The following is a 21,305-nucleotide window of genomic DNA, read 5'->3' on the forward strand; positions in this document are numbered from 1 at the left end:
AAAACGTGCTCAAGAAACCCTTGCTCAATGGTGTTCTAACAGTGTGAGCTATCATAAATTGCTAATCTCTAGGTAGCCATTTCCATATTTTTTGTAACAGATGGTAGAACAGTGGTACCATTAAATGTAATTTATTCTCATATGATCCCCTATTGGTATGTTTTTCCCTTGCACATTAATGGAAACTCTGGTGGGATCTGAGCCACAGTAGCTCAGATATTCAGTACAGATTTTAAGGAATACCATACATTTGGGGAAAAGAATACTATCATCAGCAGATGGCAAGGAAACTCATAAGGAATGGGCCCATGATATAGGCTTCCATCAGGAAAAATTTTGAGGCCTGTGCAGGACATATCATTGATAATCCAAAAGAATACATTTTAATTGCTATCTTACCCATGAGCCATATCAAAAAATGCTTTACTGGGTAAAATAATGTACATTCACAATAAACTAAAAAACGCCAGCACAAGGGGACATACCTAACAGTTGAAGGCAAGATGCACTGCCTATATTTGGCTGAATTAGAGATACAGAGTTTGGTAATTAGTGTAATGAACTGATTCTCAACACCTCAGGGACCTGCTACAGTCAGCTCTCTGCAGGCAGCTCTTCCCAGTTGTTGACAAATGTAGTCATGAGGCAGAAATCCAAGACAACTCTGTCCAGGCCAGGTCACCTCTGGCAGGGGTTATTTATGAGCTCACAAGCACTCTGGAGTTGCCTGCACTGCTTCTCAGGGAATGGATTCAGTGCGGGATAGTGCTTGAGCAAACAAAACCTGTCAAATCTGGGCTCGTCAGGGTTTCTCTGCCCTTCCAGTTTTATCACCCTGGCTCTGGCATAGCTTAGCACAAATAAAGCTTATCCAAGCAGGGCTTCATTCACTTCCATTTGGCTTTGCCCCTCCTCAAACAAAGCCCAATGTACTCATTATACCTCTGGGAGACAAAGTGGGTCTGACAATAGTAATATCCACCCTCTATTTTGTTCCCCTTCTTATCATGTCCTGTGGTTTTCCTTATTCTTCTAGTGCCCCAAAGCCACGATACAGAGGCGAATGCATGTTACTTTGGAAATGGCAAGACTCAAAGATTTAGTTCCCCAGCTGTTCGCCAGAAAACTGTTCTGGAAGATAAAAGAGGAGGATACTCCTCCAGTTTGAATAATAAGACTGAAGAATAAAAATAAAAGATGGCCAATCAGCTAATTGTTGGAAGCAACACCATCCACCACACTTTGGTGAGATGCCTGAGCTTCTTGTACAAAATGAGTTCCAAAGATACCTCTCTTTGTATACAAAACAAAAAGCTGCAAAATTCTCCAAATTCACAAGGTTTCCAGGTGAATGCCATCAACAAGGTTCGGTTTGATTACTGGCTTCAGTCAAGGGTCTGCATTTGAAATGGAAAATGGATTCCAGATAGAGAGACCAAAGTAGCAAAAGGACTTCAGGACAGTCTTGTTCCTCACCTCAGCATGAAAGAGTTTCCCCCCCACTTAAATGCAAGGTTTGGTGAGGAGTAAGACCTTAACTGCCAAGGCAAGAGAATTTTTCTTGAGATGAAAGACAACCTGGGAGAAGTATTTGAAGATCCAAAACATCTCATGATAACACTATCCTGTCAGTATTTCAGTAATGCTTTATTCTTTAGGTCAGTTTAACACATTTCCCCAATCAAGAATGCATTTTTGTTTGAAACAGGGTGTCTATTTGGAAAGGCAATCACTAATGTGTCTCATCTACACAGAGCTTGTCCAAACTTTAACTATTGTCACTGTGGGGGAAGAGAAAGACAGAAAGAAAGACAGAAAAAAAGAATGAACATTCTCTGAACTACCTTTAGCTTCAGCTTGAAGCCACTGGATTTTTATGAATGTTTCCACCCACTAGCAAGTGCTTTCAGCAGTCAGGAGTCTTTCTCTTTTTTTGGCAGCACACAGCCAAGGCATATCTTATACTTTTTCAGATCCCTTGCTTGGATCAACAAAAGGGGTGCAGTTGTAGGTACCTCTGCTTCCACATCAGAGATCACCCATTCTCCAGACAACACCCTGAAGATGCTCCACTATTCTGAAGTGCCAGATTTCACTGTCATCCTACTGTGGCGTTTGGAAGCATGATGAGCCAAATGGAAAAAGATACTTATCAGTACAACACTAATAAAAAAGAAGGTGAAAAACATAGAAGCCTTCCCGATCTAGAATGCTTAATTATAGATGCCTATTCATCTGGCCAGGGAAACTAACTTGATGTCAAGTAAGAGCCCAAAAATAGCAGCTGGCTCAGGTGTCTGCTCAGGTATCATTTACAAGTCAGCATGCCTGGAAGTGCATATTGTGTTGCTGCCATACTGCTGTACCTGGCACAGGATTTTGTCAGGTCTGCTTTCCATTGTTTATAATTTCTTTTGTTGCTCTGAGAAATTAGTAGCTTCTTCTGCAGTCAAGATTTAGTCTAGGGAAAACAAATCAAAGCAAAATCCAAGGACTGTCTCCTCTTCAGGAGGATGCTTCAGCTGTTCTGGAGAGCTCCTACCTTGGAACAGCATGATTTATCTAAAAGGAGCAAAAATGATTTTCTGGTTTTCCACTCTGCGGCACCCATTTTATTTCACGCTGAGGCAAATAAATGCATCTTCTGCTGTCTTGCTCCTTCCACTATAATGTATAGCAGGTTAAAGTCACAGTTCAGATCTCAGCAGGTTTCAGATTCGAATGCTCGTTATATATCAGGGGGTCAGTGTTCTAGCAGGGAAACACAAAAGCAATCTTCAAGAGGCATGAAATTTCTTATGTTTAGAAACCCTTCATAAAGGTCAGGGATTTTTTAGCTTTTATAAAGCCAACCTTCAGCTTAGAATACTACGAAAGTAAAATTTTCTCATGGATTAAAAACCTAAGCAACTGAATCCCCAAACCAACAAACAGTAGGCAGTTTAGTGGAGGTAACTTGTAAGCATATTCTGTTATTATCATGAAATTAGGAGAAACAAGTAGGGCTCTGAGCTGCCAAGCTAACGATGCAAGATTTCCAACATCTTTCTCCCATGAGGGTGTTCCAAAATCTAATAAAAGTGTACGCTTCCTTAACTTCCTTCTTGTGGGCATTAATTGGCTTTTTCCCCTCAGCCTGGCATAAATTTTCATAGAATGTGTAATTTGTAATACTTTTGAGATTTCTTCTTCTCTGTCCAAGATGTTTGAAATGTGCCTGCTTGTTCAAAACCATTGGGGGTGTGTGGGGGGAAATGGAGATAAACAATCACAGCATAACTCGTTTAGGTCTCATTTCCTGAGGAGACTCAGCTGAAATATTATAAAACTGCATTTAGCGTTCACCTTGCATTGGTTTGTAAGACCTAGTGGTGCAGTGCCCTGCAGACTAAAACTGCAACCCCAGTGTCTGCCAGCATAACACCCTGCTCTGCTTGACCAGTGAAAAATGGAACGTGGATTATGACAAGAGCCAAGCACCAGCAAAAACAGATGCTCGTGATGCTCACGTGCAAACCTCGTGAAAAGCACATCTGATAACCAAACATTAAAGAAAAGACAGATTAACATGCACAGCCAGGCTATTCAATACAAATTACATTCATAAGCCAATATTTACATAAACATCTTCCTGAAGAAATCTCCTTATAGCTATTATTTTTGGAAGTGAATAGGGACCCCAGGGATTCAATGGGTCCAAGCAAATGATCTAGAAATCAAGCAACCAAAAAAGCCCAACACTTACAGTGACAAGTAATTTCTGACTTTTTTAATGTTTTAGGACCCCTTACCATTCCTTTCTGCTCATTTTAAGTGAAGGTTTCACAGGGCTAATTCAGACAGTGTTTCAAACACAGCATCCTAAGACAGCAAGACATTTCTTGTCTACTTCCATTATTCATAATTTCTGAACTACTCGAGGTTAAAATGTCTTTTTTTTTTTTCAGATAAAGGACAGCATATCCTAAGAATGAATAGTGTAGAAGGGAGACTGAGTGAGCAGAATTTTCACATGTATGCTCAGTGTTTCAAACTGTACTTCCAATAACACTCATCTGGCATTTCAGTCCCCTGAAACACATTTGGAAAGTTCACCAACTAGCTCTTGGTGGCTGGAGTGTCTCTGAAAGTACAGAGAATAACAGAAGATTGTGAGGTGGCCTTCCCAGATTCATGCAGCATCAGAGAACAACAAAGGTTAGAACCCAAGGAAAGCTCTGGATTTTCATGCTGTGACTCTAAAACTTCCTATGGAGACTGAACCAAAACCTATAGAAGCAAACAGCTCTTCCTATTGACCTTAAAAAGTTTGAGATCCAGTGTAACAGAAGATTAAGGCACATTATACTGTTTCATAAGAAAAATATGAGATTGTTTAGTAGTACATATTTCTTGTTTAGCTGTATCTGAATTTTGCTGTCAAAGCCTCAATTTTCTGCTCTCATGTACACCTATAAAACAAGCTCATAGAGCTTTTATTCATGCAATGCTCCACTTGAACCAAACTTTTAAGCAAATAAAATTACCTGATTTGGCATTCAACAAAAAACATTTTTTTTGAAGACCACCTATCCTAGCAACCTGCTTCAGCCAGATGACTTTGCTCAATATAAGAATTTAAGGTGAAATCAGAAGTCCAAATTCTGGTTTCATTTTCATTCTTATCAGACTGTACTCAAGCCATTCAAGCTTCCTGAACTGTGAAGCAGGAAAGATTTAAGCCTTTTTGCCACCTACCCCTGACTCTTCACACAGACACTGCTACACACATGTTAAAATTATTACCATTCTTCTCTATCTGCGTCACAGTTGCAAAAATATCTCATATCCAGACAACTTTCTTCCAATCCACAGGCACACTGCTGAATGCCCGGAAGAGATCCTCCCCAGTAAAGGTGCTTTTCATTGGCACGGCCAACCCACCAAGCAAATGGCATTCCATCTGGATGAAAGGGAAAAGAGGGGGGGGGGAAGAGAAAAGAGAAAAAGAGAGAGAAAGAGAACTTGATAAGCAAACTAGATTCTTCTGAGAATGCAAAAGGGAATGGAGGAGGACATATTAGACAATACTCAAAGAAAAGGTGCAAATTGCAAAGTAACCAACCACAACCTTTGCCCCAAGTTCCATTTTATGGAATACACGTTGAGAAAGCAATAGTTCTGTTGTAATCCCATTAGGGCTCACGTGTCAGTTACTCTCAAGAACCTTGGCACCTTTCTGCTGCAAAGACTTTGGAATGGTGAAGCCAACATCAGCACCTGCACCAGCTGTGTCCAGTGGTTTTTGTGTGACAACGGGGGGCAGATTTGATCACTGAATGAGACTGAAAACAATTCTCCTGCCACAACTCACACCACACGGATTGTACTGTGCCACACAGTATTGGACAAGGACCTCTGTAGCGTCAACTGGTTTTGCAGGAGCCTCTAGCCTTTGACCAGATTTCTTACCTTAGGAGTCAGATATAAAGAACAAAAATCTACAGAAATAACACACTAACTGATATATTACTATGAACTTAGCACAGTTCCTCTCAAAACTAAGACTAAAATTTCTATTGGTTTCTCAGGGAGCAAGATTAGGAATTTTAATGTGTTGTCCATGGGTGGAATTTGCAAATGTAAAGTTTGATAAGATATTAAAACAGGTAGGATGTAAGTGGAAAAAAATATTTCCCTGCTTGGGAATCAATTTATCTCTGTGAAGCTATTTTCTACCTACAGGAGCTTTAAGATTTATGCATTTATATAAACCGAGACAGTTTTTTTGTTCACATTTCAGAATCCATTATGCATCAAGCATTAAGTATTAATAGTCAGATAGAGTAAGCAGAATCTGATGTAATGAAATTCACAGATGAACATTTTCTAAGACTGACTTTGTCTTCCAGCTCAGCTAACTTTTTCATTGACTCCTTAATCCTTAAATCAAGAAATGTAATCAGTTATACGTACAGGTAGATGGCAAAATTTAACAAAACTGACATATCAAGATTTTTTGATCAAAGGAGCTTGGAAAAATAAACTGTATGGCTAATGAAGAAAGATGCATCAATTTATTCTTCTGCTTTTCTAACATTACTAGTAGGGAGTATTTCTCATTACACAAGGCAAGAAAATCTGAATTATGAAATGCAATCAAGGTTAACTGTAGAATGTAGGAGACTAATTAAAATGAGTTTTAGAATCACTTGGCAAAATTAATTAATATTTATTTTTCTTCTAAGCTTAGACTGCTGAACTGTAAATTCATAAAAAAAGGAAAATAAAAATAGGAAGAGCAACTCCGTTCTCATGATACCAACAATTAACACATGATGAATTTGACCAATACCCAGAGGTACTCATTAGAAAAACACAATCCAAGTACATCTAAGGATTCATCTTACAAAAATGTACACATTCATTTTAGGCCTCATATTATTGTCAACACATTTATATTTTCTTTCTTTTCTATTCAGCTGATTTTCTTGCAGAAGTTGATTGCTGCAGCCAGTGAAACAGTTCTATACTATATTATTGGGAAATTACTCAGTAAAGCTTGGAATAGTAATGTTAATTGAATAAAAGGGTGATTTGTCTAGGAGTAGAAATAGATATACAGAAGTGCTTAATCTAATTTTAAAAGTGCCAATTCTGGAAAAAAAAAATTTAGATAAAGATAAATTCTTCAGGCCAACAGCAAATAATGGTGTTCATTAATCAAATACAATCTGTGTCAGTTTCCTTTGGTGGAAGCCATTATATACTTAAACATAACAGTGAAATAAGCAATCCTTCGTGCATATTAAGAATAAGTAATTTCCTGACGTCTTTTTCAGACCTGTTGTTATTTGTTTCATTGAGCAATACCAAGCAAACACATGCATATTCAGATTTATAGTACAGACTGGGGAAGTGGTAGAAGCACCACAGTTTGAGTCATTTACAACTGAATTAAATACAGCGCTAAAAAATAGAGCAGTCAACATTGCAAGAAACAATCTCAGATCGTCGAGGGAACAGGCTATAAAAAAACCAGTGTATTTTCCAAAATTCTATTTATTAGGCAGAGTTCTGCCACCTTTACCCAAGACAAGTTGATTTTTTTTTCAGTAACTAGTCCCCTAGAAATCAATTGTAGTATTAAGGAAAATTATGCCCTGATTCTTCAAAACTGTTTTCCACGTTTAGCTTCTAACGCATGAGAAATCAGAGCTTTTCAGCAAAGCTCTTCCAAATCTGCGGTACTTCATCAACACCTGCAGAGTTAAGGAATTCTGAAACTTATATTGTATGTCATATACCTGTAATGTTGAAGTAAAGCAATACTTCACAAACAATGCCAGTCAATCTGAGTTCTTTCCAGAAAGTTTACATCATAATACCTTGGCAGAGCTGGAGGATGTCTTGCACTGAGATTGAGTTTGGCCAGCTTGTGTTGATTAAAATTATTTCTTCTAAGTCTGTAGATTTGTTGCAGAATCTTCACTTCTGTAATCATGGTACTAAAATTTTTTCAAAGCATTATCAATTCCCCAGCACCTCAAAATGAATTAATTTCCCTTCTCTGGTGAAGCCACAGACCAAATCAATGACATTAAGCAAGGATTTAAAATTACCCCATCGCCTTATGGTAACATATATCAGTAGAATTCTACTTTAATATTGCTAAGCTAAAAAGTCCATTAATAAGAAGTGCTACTAATTCTTCATTATATGCTTACACTGCTCCTAGCAACGCATCATTTAGTAAAAAACATTGTCAAAAGCCTACTGCACAATTAAAAGTATTCTTTTCAATGCGTTTTTAAATTTATAATGGGAAAAAAAATCCTCTGTAAGAAAAAAAAATTTAATGTTGTCTTTGAACTCCATGCAATGGTTTGGAAGGAGAATATGTGTGAAAAAATATCCCAAATGAAGCAAAATAAGCAAGTGCCAAATGAACAAATTTACCAATGGTGGAACAGTGACGCATTTCTTCCCAGTGATTTTCTTCTGCACTGCTTAAACTGCCTTAGGAAGATTTCAATTTTGATAACAAAAACTTCAAAAAAGGCAATTTTTGGGTTGCATTTCCTGTAGTGGACACAATGACAGTAATGTCATTGTATGGAAGCCTCTAGAAACAGCTGTGATATTTACACAGCTGTTTTTTTACCATAATTTAATATACTATTGTAATAAATATAACATAAGCATAATAAAGCAATATGGATAATATAATGATAATAAGATATATTTACAATGAATTACAAAATAATATAAAAGAACTGAGCAGGCAGACCAAATTTCACATCAAACCAAGTACTCCTTTGTGCAGTCAGGCAGAGACTATAGAAGGTACAGCTGGCACAGATCTTACGAAAGGAAGGGGTATAAGGGGTATAATCTTCTGTGGATTCTCTATTTGGATGTGTGCATCCAAAGAGCCAAGATTCTGGAAACCCTGGCATACACAATACTGCAGTACATGGACAAGAACTCAGTTTGTGTCCATCCACCAAGGCAGGGAGGGTCAGGCTCCTCCCTGCTGTCAGTTCTCCAGCAGATTTCCCATATCTGCTCCACCAGTGTGCTTAACTCAGCTGCTCATTGCTAGCTCCCTGTATGGAACCTGCCTCAGCAGCAGCAAGGCTGGCACTGACTGTGTTCTTCACCGGCACAGAGGCTGAGGACTATGGGGAGCATAACAGACACGTGGAACTGGATTCCAGTGATCCTTAGGAGATGCAGCTTGAGATCAAATTCACCTGCATTGCATGTCTGCCTCTTCCAGGGACAAGAATGGCTGAATATGTAGTTGGTGTCCCTCTACCAGCTTAAAAGAAACTCTCTTCTTAAATCTCCCTCATACTGGCAGTTGACTCATTTTCATATTAGGAGGCAATGACATTTGTTGAAATACAAGTTATTTTCAAAGGTTTAGGTTTGCTTATGTTTTAAATTGCATTTTTTCTCAAAAATTATTTGCACAGGCACTCAGAAGCTGAAGGAGTGGCAGAAGCAGCTTATTCCAACAGCATTTATACACATTATATGAATATCATTCATATATTGTGTGTATAAATTCCAAGCAGCTTCTGTGGACTCAGTTTGCCTTTATATGGGCAGAAAGTCTTAGTACTGACTTTTATGTTTATATAGCATGAGTTAAAACAAAGCCATGCATTTTTAGAAGTATTGTATTTTAAATATTTGTCAGATTTGTCTGTATGATTTGTCAGTTTGTTCTTGTTATGGCAACAAACAAAAGGCTAATTATGGAAACACAGCAAGATAAATTGGATCCTGTGTTAAACTCCTGTGCTGTATAAACCTAAAGTCTGACACAGCAGTTACCCCTAAGACAGTCAAGGTTTTTTGGGGTACCCAAGTTATTAAAACAGGTCAGTTAAAGGTCTTTTTCACCACACTTCAGGTCAATTTATTTACATTTGTCCTTTGAAACACTGAAAGCATATTGTACTCCAACATCATTGTCCTGGCAATCTTCATGTTCATTTTGTCCTCCAAATTCAAACCAAGCTAAGCAGAACTGAATTAGTAAAATCTTGCATCTATAAATTTTACTAATAAAAATGTAAATTAATTTACATCTATGCTGTTTTTCTCTTAAAAGGAAAGATTCACATATCAAGAGGTAGTGAAAATTAGGAAAATGCTGATTGTAGAATTGCAGAGAGCAATCAAAGCCAATTCTTTGAAAATTCACTCAAAACCATTAAATATCTGTTTGCACTAATCACCTCAACAATATCAAATCCTGCAAATGGTTCACCTGATACACTGAACAATATGTGAAACAAGCAGTTAGCAGATTTTTTTCATACATATGCCTGCATATATACACACACCTATGAGGCAATTTCAACCTAAGTAACTGAATTCAGATGCCAAATCAGAGTACAAATTATCACCTCAGATAATAATTTTTTAAAAGGCTCTTGGATAAATGGACAAAGCAAAGGGAAAATGGACTCAATATTTTTGCAAGGGTTTACCAAGATCTTGTTTGCTCGCACCAAATTTTTTTCCATCATAACATTTTACAGCCTTTTATATTTAAATCTTTAATATCCAATTGACATAAAAGCAAATTCTTCCTGTTTGGCCTGAAAGGAAAATAAGGAAAAAATACGGTTTTGATAACTCAAATAAAAAGTATTTAAAATAATTCTGGATAAAACCAGGACAAATTAGAGAAATATTCCACGCTTAGTTGAAAGCACATAATTAATACCTTCTTAGAGGCTGTTTGTTCAGCAAAGAAGTCTGTGGTATTAATGACTCAGGATCTGTATTGGTTTAAAAAACAACTCCCACCGCTGGGAAAATAAACTGATAACTCAAAGCAGGGTGAGCTCAGGTTGTGCTGCATTAACCACAAAACATTCTCTGCAGGGGATGCTGAGATCTAACAGTGAAAATGCTGCTCTTTGGTTCACAACCCTCGGCGAGGGTCTCGTGGCTCTGCCCCTGCCATGTGAAAGCAACACCCACTCCCCAAAATGTCAGGCTCTCTTCACCTCACAAACAACCCTGCTTTTAAGCCAAGATCAGGTTACCTTGGGAAAAAACATATAATATGGACCAGGAAAAAATGAGAATTCCCAATGATACGGTTCCTTTGAACATTATTTACTCAGTGAGCCACCAAGTCACCCAGCTGGTTTTGTACCAGAGTACTTTGCTTCCATGGGGACACACACCAGTTTTTTGCCTGTCTCATCTTTTTTACAGTAGAGACATAATGACTATCTAATACTTCCTTCCTTTACTTTAAACCTTCCCCATGGCAATTGTACCAGCTTCACCGTCCTTTTCCTCTCCCAAAACTATAACCCGCATATCACTGCTCTAATTTTCAGAGATGACAAACATGGTTGTGTTGGAAATCACAGGTGGTCAAACACGGAACCAAGACAGTCACTTTCTGTATTGTGTACCAACTGTACCAGCCAATATTACTAAGAATCTCACTGAATTAGATTAAAATTTCTGGTCGGGTTCTGTCATTATTCAAATCAGCTATCCAGAAGTGAAGTAGTTCTGCTAATGCCAGTGGAACCACCCAATGGGCAAGATGACAAAATTTGCTCCTTGCTCTAAAATTATTTTGTTAAATGTGGTTAGAAAAAGGGGGGGGGAAGCAGTACTTTGCTGACATTTTGTTTCTTGTTATACAGCTTTGCTGCCAAGGTGCATTGCTTTCAGTGTCCCAGGTTGAAGTAATTGCTTTAAAAAAAATAAAGAAAAAACCACATAGTAGCATTTGTCTGTTTCTCTTAAGCAGAGAAAGTGCTCTCCCTCTAGAGCAGCTGTTACCACAGTCTGCTCTGTTCTTCTGGAGTTGTTAAAATATTCTCATAGATGAGAATGGGCAGAAAGAAGGTAAATAAACATGGACCTTTGCTTCTTCTACATTTAACAGGAGCCTAATGAGCAGAACTGCGGGGCTGCAATGACAGAGTTAACGCCAATGCACACTCAGAGCGCCTCAGCAAAAACAAAATCATCATCAAGCAGTTAGGAGACAGATTTGAGGATGAGCATAAGGATTTCAAACCCAAACACTTTTAAGATGCTGAGGAACATTAAATCTACATCCAAACTAAAATGTTGTGCCTCATGAATGTCCCAGCTGAAGGCCTAAGAAGGCTGAAAATATTATGAGTACCCGCATTCTCGTCTGCCAGCCCAGGCTGGGTTTTTTTCTCAATAAATTTCTGGCCAAGTGACAAGTTTCCTGAAAGATGCAAGTGGGACTCCAGCCAGCAAGAGAAACTATGTGAACAGCTGAAGGCATGCAGGTTGGGAAGGACAAGCAACAACAAATAAACAATCCAAATAAGAGTATAGTTTTTAGGGACAAATGACAAAACAGGAAATGGCAGATTTGAATCCTCAGCAGTTTTGCTGAAGATTAACTGGATATTCTACCCTGCTAAAACAAAAAAAAATTATCTAATTTCCTTTATTTTCTGCATTCCAGCTCACCTTCACTTCAAAATTGTCTCTCTTGCTTTCAATGCCTTTTCCTCTTCCTCATTTCCCTTTTCTTTTCCCATTTTCTATGTTTAGCCTAAATCCTCCAGGTAAATTCAGATAAACAAGCCTGACATTGCCTTAACAGATAAGCCTATGACATTGATGCATGTCCTGCCACATCCTTACTCTGTGCTGGGACCAGAAACCCATCAATGTTCTGGATTCAATTGCAAGTGAATAATGACAGTGGATAAGCCACAGTGGGCTCCAACACAACCCTGCCTGGGCCAGAGGAGCAGTTCCTGCTTAGCAGATGTCTGGATTTTTTCCCTATATCATAGGTATACCCAGTAGGAAAAATGGCAGTAAGATGAACCCATCATTTCTTGCCCTCAACCAGCTCTTCTGTGTTCATTCTCATCTTCATTACCAGCATCCTCTCACCCATTTCCACTGGAATGCCACCTCGTGAGGTGGCTCAATACAGTGCCCAGGAAATGATCTTTCATTCTTATCCAGCTCTTCTGCAAAAGTATAAAAATTGTTAGTGAGAGCAAATAGTAGCGAGTGCTGAATTAACAGATTAATAAAGAGAAAATAAATGAGATTATGTAATTCCAGTTCTTGTGAAAGTGCTATGGGACACTGAATGATCATGTTTGATTTTGGGGCTCTCTGCACCGGCAGCAGACCAACACTCCTCAGTGATTCTCTAGGGCCTGAGGAAGACAACAGGAGTGACATGTGCAGCCACCCTGCAGTCAGACAGTAACACAGCCCCTCTCTGTGTCCTGCTGAAGCCTTATCCACATTATCTTATGAGCTAACTGGATGAGGTGCCCATGCAGAATGGAGGAAAGCATGGAAGAGATGGGTGAGTTTATAAGTTTAGACACATCATATGCTGTTCAGAGATTTCTTTTTAAAGCATTTTATAATGGATGTGAAAGGGCCACATGGAAAGGCCACAGGAAAGAGAGCACTGAACTAATGCACCTTATAAAATACTGCAAGGTGAGACTAGTAGTTTATCACAGCAGTTTTTGTTCTTAAATGCTATTTAAGTTTTCATAGATGAAAGCACTTTCAGAGGCTAGAAATAAGATTGCAGAGGACAGAGGGGAATAGCTGAAGCATCAATGACTATGAATGGTGCATCAAACCATAAACCAATCATTTCACCACAAGAAAACTTGGTATTGAACTATTATTCATGGAAATGTTGAAGTGAGAAAACTTTTACAGAACAGTAAAGCTACATTATAAGCAACTGTCCCAGGAAAGACTTCCAGGAAGAAACATTTTGTAGCTTAATCGTGTCCTATTATTTTCCAGGAATAATAATGGACAGATCCAGCAACCAGCATAGAAGCATCTAGCTCCAGTGAAATCAGGGTAGCCGTGCAGGTTTGCACTCACAGGCTGTTCACAGGAAGGCTGAACAGCTGAGGCTGGACAGGACCTCTGGAGAAGTTTAGCCCAGCCTCCTACTGATCTGAAACAGATTCAGGATGTAAGAATTCCTTAGAAAAACTCTGTGGCTGTAACAGAGTCAGGCAAAAGCACCATCTGCAGGTATGCAGCAAGTGATATACAGGCCTGAAGAACCTGTTTTTAAAGGGGGTAAAAAAAAAAAAGTTATATATTTGATGCATTCACACTTTAATTACCCATCATGACAGCTCAAACCCTTGAGACTGGGCATGGATGAAGAGTAATGACCTAAACTGCAGCACTTTTCACTTCGTGCAATGGAGTCCCCAGCTCTGCGCAGCTCCCAGGCTCAGGTGCTCTCACCTGCCCACCAGCCAGAGCCTTTCACCAAGAAAGCCCAAAAATCCCCAGGGCAACAGCCTGGCCTAATAGTGGTCTGAACCTCAGGGTATAACTCAGAGCAGGTAGCTTGTTTACCAGCACAAGCCAGCTGGAGTAAAGTTGAGTTGAATTAATCAAGGATTAATTCAATTCTTGATAGAAATCATGGACAGTTAGCTGGATTACACCCACAATGAGATGCCACTAGATAAACTAGAAAAAGAAAATAGATAAAATGGGGACATTTGGGACATTTAATAGGAGACTGGATGAGTTACAGAAAAACATGCTGTGGAAAGCAATCTTTGCTTGGTCCTTTGGGAGAAACTACATGCACTAATAACAGTTCTTCCCCACTCCTTTATTTTGAAAAGTGTCTGAGTAAAAATGGAATTACCTTACTCGACAGAACTGTTTCCTGTATATGCAGTTTTAACTACCAGCATTAATAATGAGAAAAGGATCCTTATCATTACTTTTTTCACCCCTGCTCACATTGTACCAATACAGTCACTAGTGGGCTCAAATGGACGTCTTCAGATTTGACAACCCTCCACAAAAGACAGATTAGTTTTGTTCCCACTGCACTTGCAATGGCAGTTTCTAGGAATAATAAAATCTAGATTCAGGTATAGAGAATCTTTATTAGCACTATTGATTCATGAAGCAACAAGAACACACCTTGTCCTTCAGCTCCCAGGTTAATACAGCACAGCTGACAGTTAGAGAATAACATCTATTTACATGGGGTGAATCTGACCAGAAAGTCATTAGAACAATGTCATTTCCACAGGCTGCCTTTTTTGGAGTGCAACTACTGGCTGGCTCCTGCAAGTGGCTTATAATAACTACTGAATTTCATGGCTCATATTGATCTTAAAGAAATCAGAAAATATCATCAGTAAATATGCTGAATATCTGAACTGGAGTAAAAATAGAAAAACAGTCTTAATAGAATATAAATTAGAAAAGATAATATATTGCTAATCACTTTAAAGCTGGAATCCCTAATTAAATAGATTAGAGGATTTTCTTAAAACTGATAGTAGCACTCTCAGATACTATTATTTTGAAAAGACAACTTTGGAAAATGAGATCACATCTCAAGTTCTTTATCTCAAGTCCTGTAATATTACCTGAGTATCTTGGGTAAGAGGGAAGTCCAGTATCTCTCCCCATGCAGTTGTAGATAAAAAGCCCTAAGTTTGGGGGTTTTGTTTCTTTTGTTTCATTTAGGATTTTTGTTTGGTTGGTGTATTGTTTGTTTTTAATGGCAAAAAGAAGTTGTAAAGTCCCTGGGAAGAGCATGCAATATATCCATTGTCTTCTACAAGTCAGGCAATGTAAACAACTACAAAATGACACCAACACCCAAAAAGAGAGCTCAGAGAATAATATAAGCACATTTCTGAGTCTTACACCAATTATGAGCCAGCAAGGCAGCCTGGACAGCGTAGAAACCACACTCTGAGCCTCTCCTCCTACCCCTCTGTCACATCCCTACTGAACTGAAATCTCACAGGGCCAGTTGAACTGGATTGCTTATTTTTTGTTCTCAAAGCATGTTAGTTGGCAAAAGACAGCTCTGAGTTGTACTACTTATGATCAAAAAGTCCTGCACAGCAGTGCAGAAAGTCTGGGTTTAAGCTTTACAAAAAAAAAAAAAAAAAAGAATCAACAACAAAAAACCAACCAACCAATCAACAAAAGTGAACAAAAAGCCTCCCAATAACTTGTTGAACAGCATTTCAGTATCTCTAAGAGGCATTACTGCAACTCATTAAACTTCTTTATAGTCTGATGTGTTACAACACATTACAGAGCAATGGTAAATAAATAACTGCTGATTTGACGCTGCTTTCAACTGCAGAGCCATTCTGCTTTCCTCAATGTTACAATTAATGTCAGCAGTTAATGCCTTAAGTGGTGGAATCGGAAACCTAGCTACGATAAACACATGCAGTCAGATTTCAACTTAAGAATATACCCAAACTGCAGCGTGGCGTTAGTTCAGCTGTCCCTGTCTCAGGCTGCAATTACAGTTCTGTTGGTCAGAGCAGCAGGGGCACCATTTGTCATCCTAAGGAAGGCTGGAGTGCTGTGAAATTGGGCACTTTGGAAAAATGCAGCTGTAGCAGAACATATGTATAGGCAAGACCATGAAATGAACTGGCTCCAAGCCAGCACGTAAAGGCAAAAACAAGAGAATGTAAATGAAAAAAAATCATAAAACACTGTACTCAGAAGATGCTTCTATTGATATATCCTGACCAGCCTTAAAGGTCAGGATGACAACAATCTGTCTTCTCTGTGGGACTGCTTAATCAATTTGCAGCTCTTTTTTCTTTACCCTGTTAGCAACAGGTTCACGTCTTTCAAATAGATCTTCTATTTTTGCTGCTTAATTGGTCTCAGGTTCCTGTGTATCTCTCTATACAGCTATAACAAACATGGGTGTGTATTTACATTCCTGCACAGACTGTAGTGGATGGAATATGAACTGTTCAGCTCTGCTCTGTAGCTCTGCTGTTACTAACAGATTATTATGCAGCTGAAGACAGTTTTCTGCTCCTGATGCTGAAGGAAAAACTGAGCCGTACTTCAGCATTGCAGTGAATACTGGAATGGGCAGAGCCTGCAGGAGAATGACAACCATCCAGCCTCGAGAAGCCCTAGTCCTTCCTCTCTTTCCCAAAGCTGAACAGGCCTGTGTGTCTTCTGTTTTAATGGTGAGAGAAAGAAGCAGCATGGGAGCCATTCTATTTACAAGCATCACAAAGTGAGAATCAAGAACTTTACATATGAAATAACTCTTTACCATTGTGACTGATGGTGAGACAAACCCTTCTGTGGGCTGCATCAATGCTGTGAATCAAAAGTCCATAAGACCATCATATCCATCACCAGCTTTCCTTCCAGCAGTGAGGCTCTTTAATGGAGTGATCCTTCCTCTGGATGAGTATAACTTACTACAAATCCTGTCAACTACTGGCTTGAAAAGATGCAGGCATCTTTGTCAGGTAGTGGTGCTTGGGTGGAAACAACACAACTGAGGCAGATAAGTTTTTCTCTCAGACTAGTGTAGGATTTTGACCAGGTATTAACACATTAGAGTTCTCCAAACAAAGCACTATGCAAGTAACAGGAATCAATCACTTCCATTTAACTGTCTACATAATTTCCCTGATTTCTTTTCAAATATGGAGCTCTAGGGGGACAGGCATCAGGGGAAATGAAGTCATGACCAAGATCAGACCCAAGCCTCATATTTAAAATATAGATCCCTGAGGGGCAAACTTCTTTTAAAAATATGAGAGCCCCTTCCCTCCAACCCCTTCTCTCTACAGATATGCTTGATGCATATGTACACCTCCATAATGGAAGTTTTTCTATGAAGATTTATGTTAGGAAATTAATAAATACAAGTTACACATTTATGGCTGTAACACACTTTAATGATTTTCACCCATCTCAAGAGCAGAGCAAATGCAAAGGCAAATATTACCCCGATGCACACTTCATTACAAACAGACTGCAGAAACAATCAGGAATAAGCCATCTCCTGCAAAGAAAAGGGACAGCTTCCCTCCCCTAATTTCAGTGCCATTTTTCTTCCCTCAGTCAAATAGCATTTAGCAAAGTTGTGCCATATATTTTCTTTCACCCACAGGCAACTGGCCAAGGTAAGGTGCCTTTGCCTTGAGGTTTAGGGGAGAGGTGTCTGTATGATGCTGTAAATTCAGAGACACAGAAAACTGATGGGTTTAAAGGAAGCCACCCCTAGCACAGGAAGAAATGCATTTGTCTGAATTTAGATTTCTTTTCTCTTCCACATTGTGAGTAAAAATTGTAACCATAAAGCTTTGCTTTTAAATGGAATACATAAATGACGCCCAAACAGCTGTCCTACTTAACACTACTATGTAAACATCTGTTCACATTCCTGCATGCAAATAAGAACATCAGCTTGCAAGTCTCTTAAACTCAGATTAGTCTTTATCAAGTCCTCACAGAAAACACTCGGGTGGAGGCCAACGACTGTGTGAAGTGGGAGGAAAGGAAATTCTTGAGTTTTTTTAAGAATTAATCCTTGAAAAGATGGATGATGGAGAATATAAATGCAAAAAACCAACACCTTTCAGTGTGTTTGCTTTAATGGAAGTTTCCATACCTATCTTTGTGGTGGTTTCTACTTAATCACGCATTTTAACAGCTTGTTTTATAATTGGACTCTGTGTCAAATTTTTATCTCTATTTATTCAAACCATCCTTTGAAAGTTCCAGACCTGCTCCTGCTGAGCCAAATGGGATTCTTGACATTGAGGTGAATGGAAACAGGACTGGGAAGGCTGTACGCCTCATTAGATACACGATTCCACAGCACCCTCTAAAATTCTGCTGAACTCTTCCTTTCAAGCAAATAAAGCTGGTAAACTCAGAGGCCATGAAATGTCACTATTACATTTCAGCACTTAAATACATACCTGATGAATTAGCCATCTTCTTGCCAGGCATCTTAGAAAACTGCAGCCCCTGAGGGATTTCCCCTGGCCGTTACCACTTATTGCAAAGTCAAAGAGAGAAAGCTAAGGTTATTGTTTTGCCTGTGGAATCAAAATATGCTGAGAGGGCATGTTAATCCCCAGCCTTAGAGGTTTATTGCATTTCTAATTCACACCTAAGGTCACCATATGTCAAGTGAGTATGCATTCTGCTACCATGGCTACTGCCATCATTTTAACTCTAATGCTAAATAGTTCTAGATTGGAACAATACTGACTTGGAAACAGCCTAATTTAGTGCTTATAGCAGAAGACTGGTCTTCTGATTAATGATAGAAAATAAAATGTTCTGGTTCTACCCTTGCATTTGTCAGACTCTCCAAAATCACACAAGTGATTTAATTGCTCTGAACCTTCGTTTCCATATCAGAAAGTCAAAGAACTAAAAGGCCTGAACAGCAAGAGTAAGCAAAGCTAGTACATCAACAACTACGTCTTCTCCATTGAGAAAGGTTAATAAATTAATCAGTCTTTGATCAAATTTCATTCAGCATTTAAAAATACAGTATGAGGTTTGAAATCTGTTACTTGTATCCTGACAGAATCACACCATGGTGGAGATGCCTCCCTTTGCATAATACATTAATGTGAATTTGACCACACAATTGTCATTCCTTGTCATTTAAGTATTCTTACACTTAAGCAGCCATAATTGTCCTTTGGGTGTTATCTTAAATACATTAAAAAAGAAATTGAATGCTTTCACCACATTATAGCTGGGACACTTTTTCAAAGCTAATTTCTATGTCTGTGAATTATTCATAATACACTTCAAACAGGCTCTTCTGGATAAGGTAATTGACCTTGTCTGCATGAAGCACCTACTACCTTGCCTTGGGATAATTTAATCTACGATGTGGTCCATTATTCAAAGGTAATGTCTTTTCATTAGGTTAGGCAATATATTATCACTCAACTAGTCACCTAATTCTGCATTTAGCGTATTCAAGTTTTCACTTTTTTTGTCATAGGTTACACTCATCATAGCAATATCTCACATTTAAGTAGCATGGTGTAACAGTAAGACAGCATTCTCTTGATAAATGGAAGAAGGACTTTGAGGACTCTAATTTCAAGATTTACTTGAGCATTTTAAATCTCAGCTGGCTTTGTGTTTTCCATGGGTGAAAGCAGCAAAGGGTATCTATTCAGTAAGAACTAGTGTAATGTCAAAACACAAATACAAGTATTGCACCAGGTGGCAGAGGTTACGTAAGTTCACACACTGTTCAGTGCAAACACTTATATGCTGATGAAACATATGCTAAATCACATGTATGACACATATCTAACACTTGCATAGTTTTATTTTGCTGTGTAGAGAAACCCCTGTTGGTCTGCCATGGGAGGAAGCAATTAGCAATGCTGGCTGTAGCTCAGGCTGGCTCTGAACCATTGCAACCTTCTCTGTACCAGACTATTATTAGGACCCAGTTCCCTGCTACATATTCCCTTGAAAGATCTTGCTCAGTGAAGACCAAATTTTTTTGCATATGTATGGAGTGAAATCTCTGAGAGAGAAAGCTAAACAGTTGAGCACCCAGCTCTCTCGTGTGCTCCAACTACTTTGAGCCACTTTAGCAGAATAAAGCAGCTCTGAATCTGTTTTAGTCAGTCACTGACAAAGTCCTCCTGCATGAGTAAACTCTTGAGTGGCACAGTGATCTGAAGGAGCTCCTGCATCAATCCCACTTCAGGCTCCAGCAAATGGCCAGAGATATTCTATTCAGAAGTATTCTAATTTATATTGCACCACTCCAGTAACCAGACTTAAAGATGCCTCTCCACCCCTCTCTACTTCAGTATTGCAGGGTAAACCTCTCTAAGAACAGAGTGCTAGCTTTTTCAAACTATCAGTGCTGAAGTGTTTAGGTGCTGATTGTAAATACTGTACTAACAAGCTATGGATGAACTTGTTAGCTCCTCTAAATATTTGATTTTTTAAAATGTTTCTGTGGTTTTTAGTTTGTTTTATACTAAAGTGGAATTTAATTAAAGATGTAAAAATTAAGGAGTTAATCCACCATCTTACTTATCTAAATCAGTACAAATATACTGAATCCAATGGATCTGATCCTGCATATCTTTGAGCTTTGTAATTTTTCAGTTGAATCATTTGTTACTGTAGCTTCTCTCAAGCTGCCCATTAATAGAATGTTATGATTCTGTTAGCTATTCAAAGCTTTTTAATCACATTATATAAACACAGTTCAGTCTCTGAATTGTTTATCCTGATTAGATATTGTTTGAGTGTTCACTTAAAATTATGAAGCATTGCTTTAGAGCAGAAATAAAAGCAAGGGCATCAAAGATTTCATGGTTAGAGTGAACATTTACTCTGAAGGTCATTGGCTGAACTCATATTTGCATGAACATTCAGGAACAATCTGTTCATGCCTTGGAAAATTTCTGCAAAGACAAAAATGTCAGTATCATTGTCCAGAATGATATGAAAAAAAAAAGAATTATGAAAATTATCAAAGTGAAACTGAAATTCCAGTAGAACAGCAGTGAAATAGGTGATATTCATAATTTTCCATCAGCTAAAACAAACCAGCCAAGGGAAGTTGTTCCAAGCAAAATTACCTGCAACTGACCTGACTGCTAGATCATATTTCACTTCGGTCGAGTGCCTTCCATTGTGTAACCACAGTTGTGCACATTGATGGCTCCTGTCGCTATAATATGGTTATGTTTACCCATTAGTTTCTGCTTTTGTGCCACAACCCAGCAACTGTGATATTACAATTGTTCTAATGGTCTGTTTCACTTTGTTCATTTACCTATTAATTTTGGCAATGGCATATTTCATGGAACATAAATTTCATCCTCTGAAAACATGACAACCTGTAGTGCAATATGGTCAGGCAGATTCTGGAGCTTTGTATGGACATAAAATGAACTGTCCAGGGTGGCATTTTGGAAAGGACATACCTCCCTCTGGAGGCATTGCTT

General features: G+C 38.6%; 1 protein-coding gene across 1 annotated transcript in view; it reads right to left on the minus strand.

Annotated features, from left to right (window-relative positions):
• Positions 1 to 21,305, minus strand: part of CNTNAP5 (contactin associated protein family member 5) — a 273,862-nt gene that overhangs the window by 53,457 nt on the left and 199,100 nt on the right. Inside the window, exon 14 of the mRNA XM_064434947.1 lies at positions 4,786 to 4,942. Within this exon, the coding sequence (XP_064291017.1) occupies positions 4,786 to 4,942 (157 nt within the window). The remainder of the gene's footprint in view (positions 1 to 4,785; positions 4,943 to 21,305) is intronic.

This window comes from Passer domesticus, chromosome 10, assembly GCF_036417665.1.
Source record: "Passer domesticus isolate bPasDom1 chromosome 10, bPasDom1.hap1, whole genome shotgun sequence".
Classification (NCBI taxonomy): Eukaryota; Metazoa; Chordata; class Aves; order Passeriformes; family Passeridae; genus Passer; species Passer domesticus.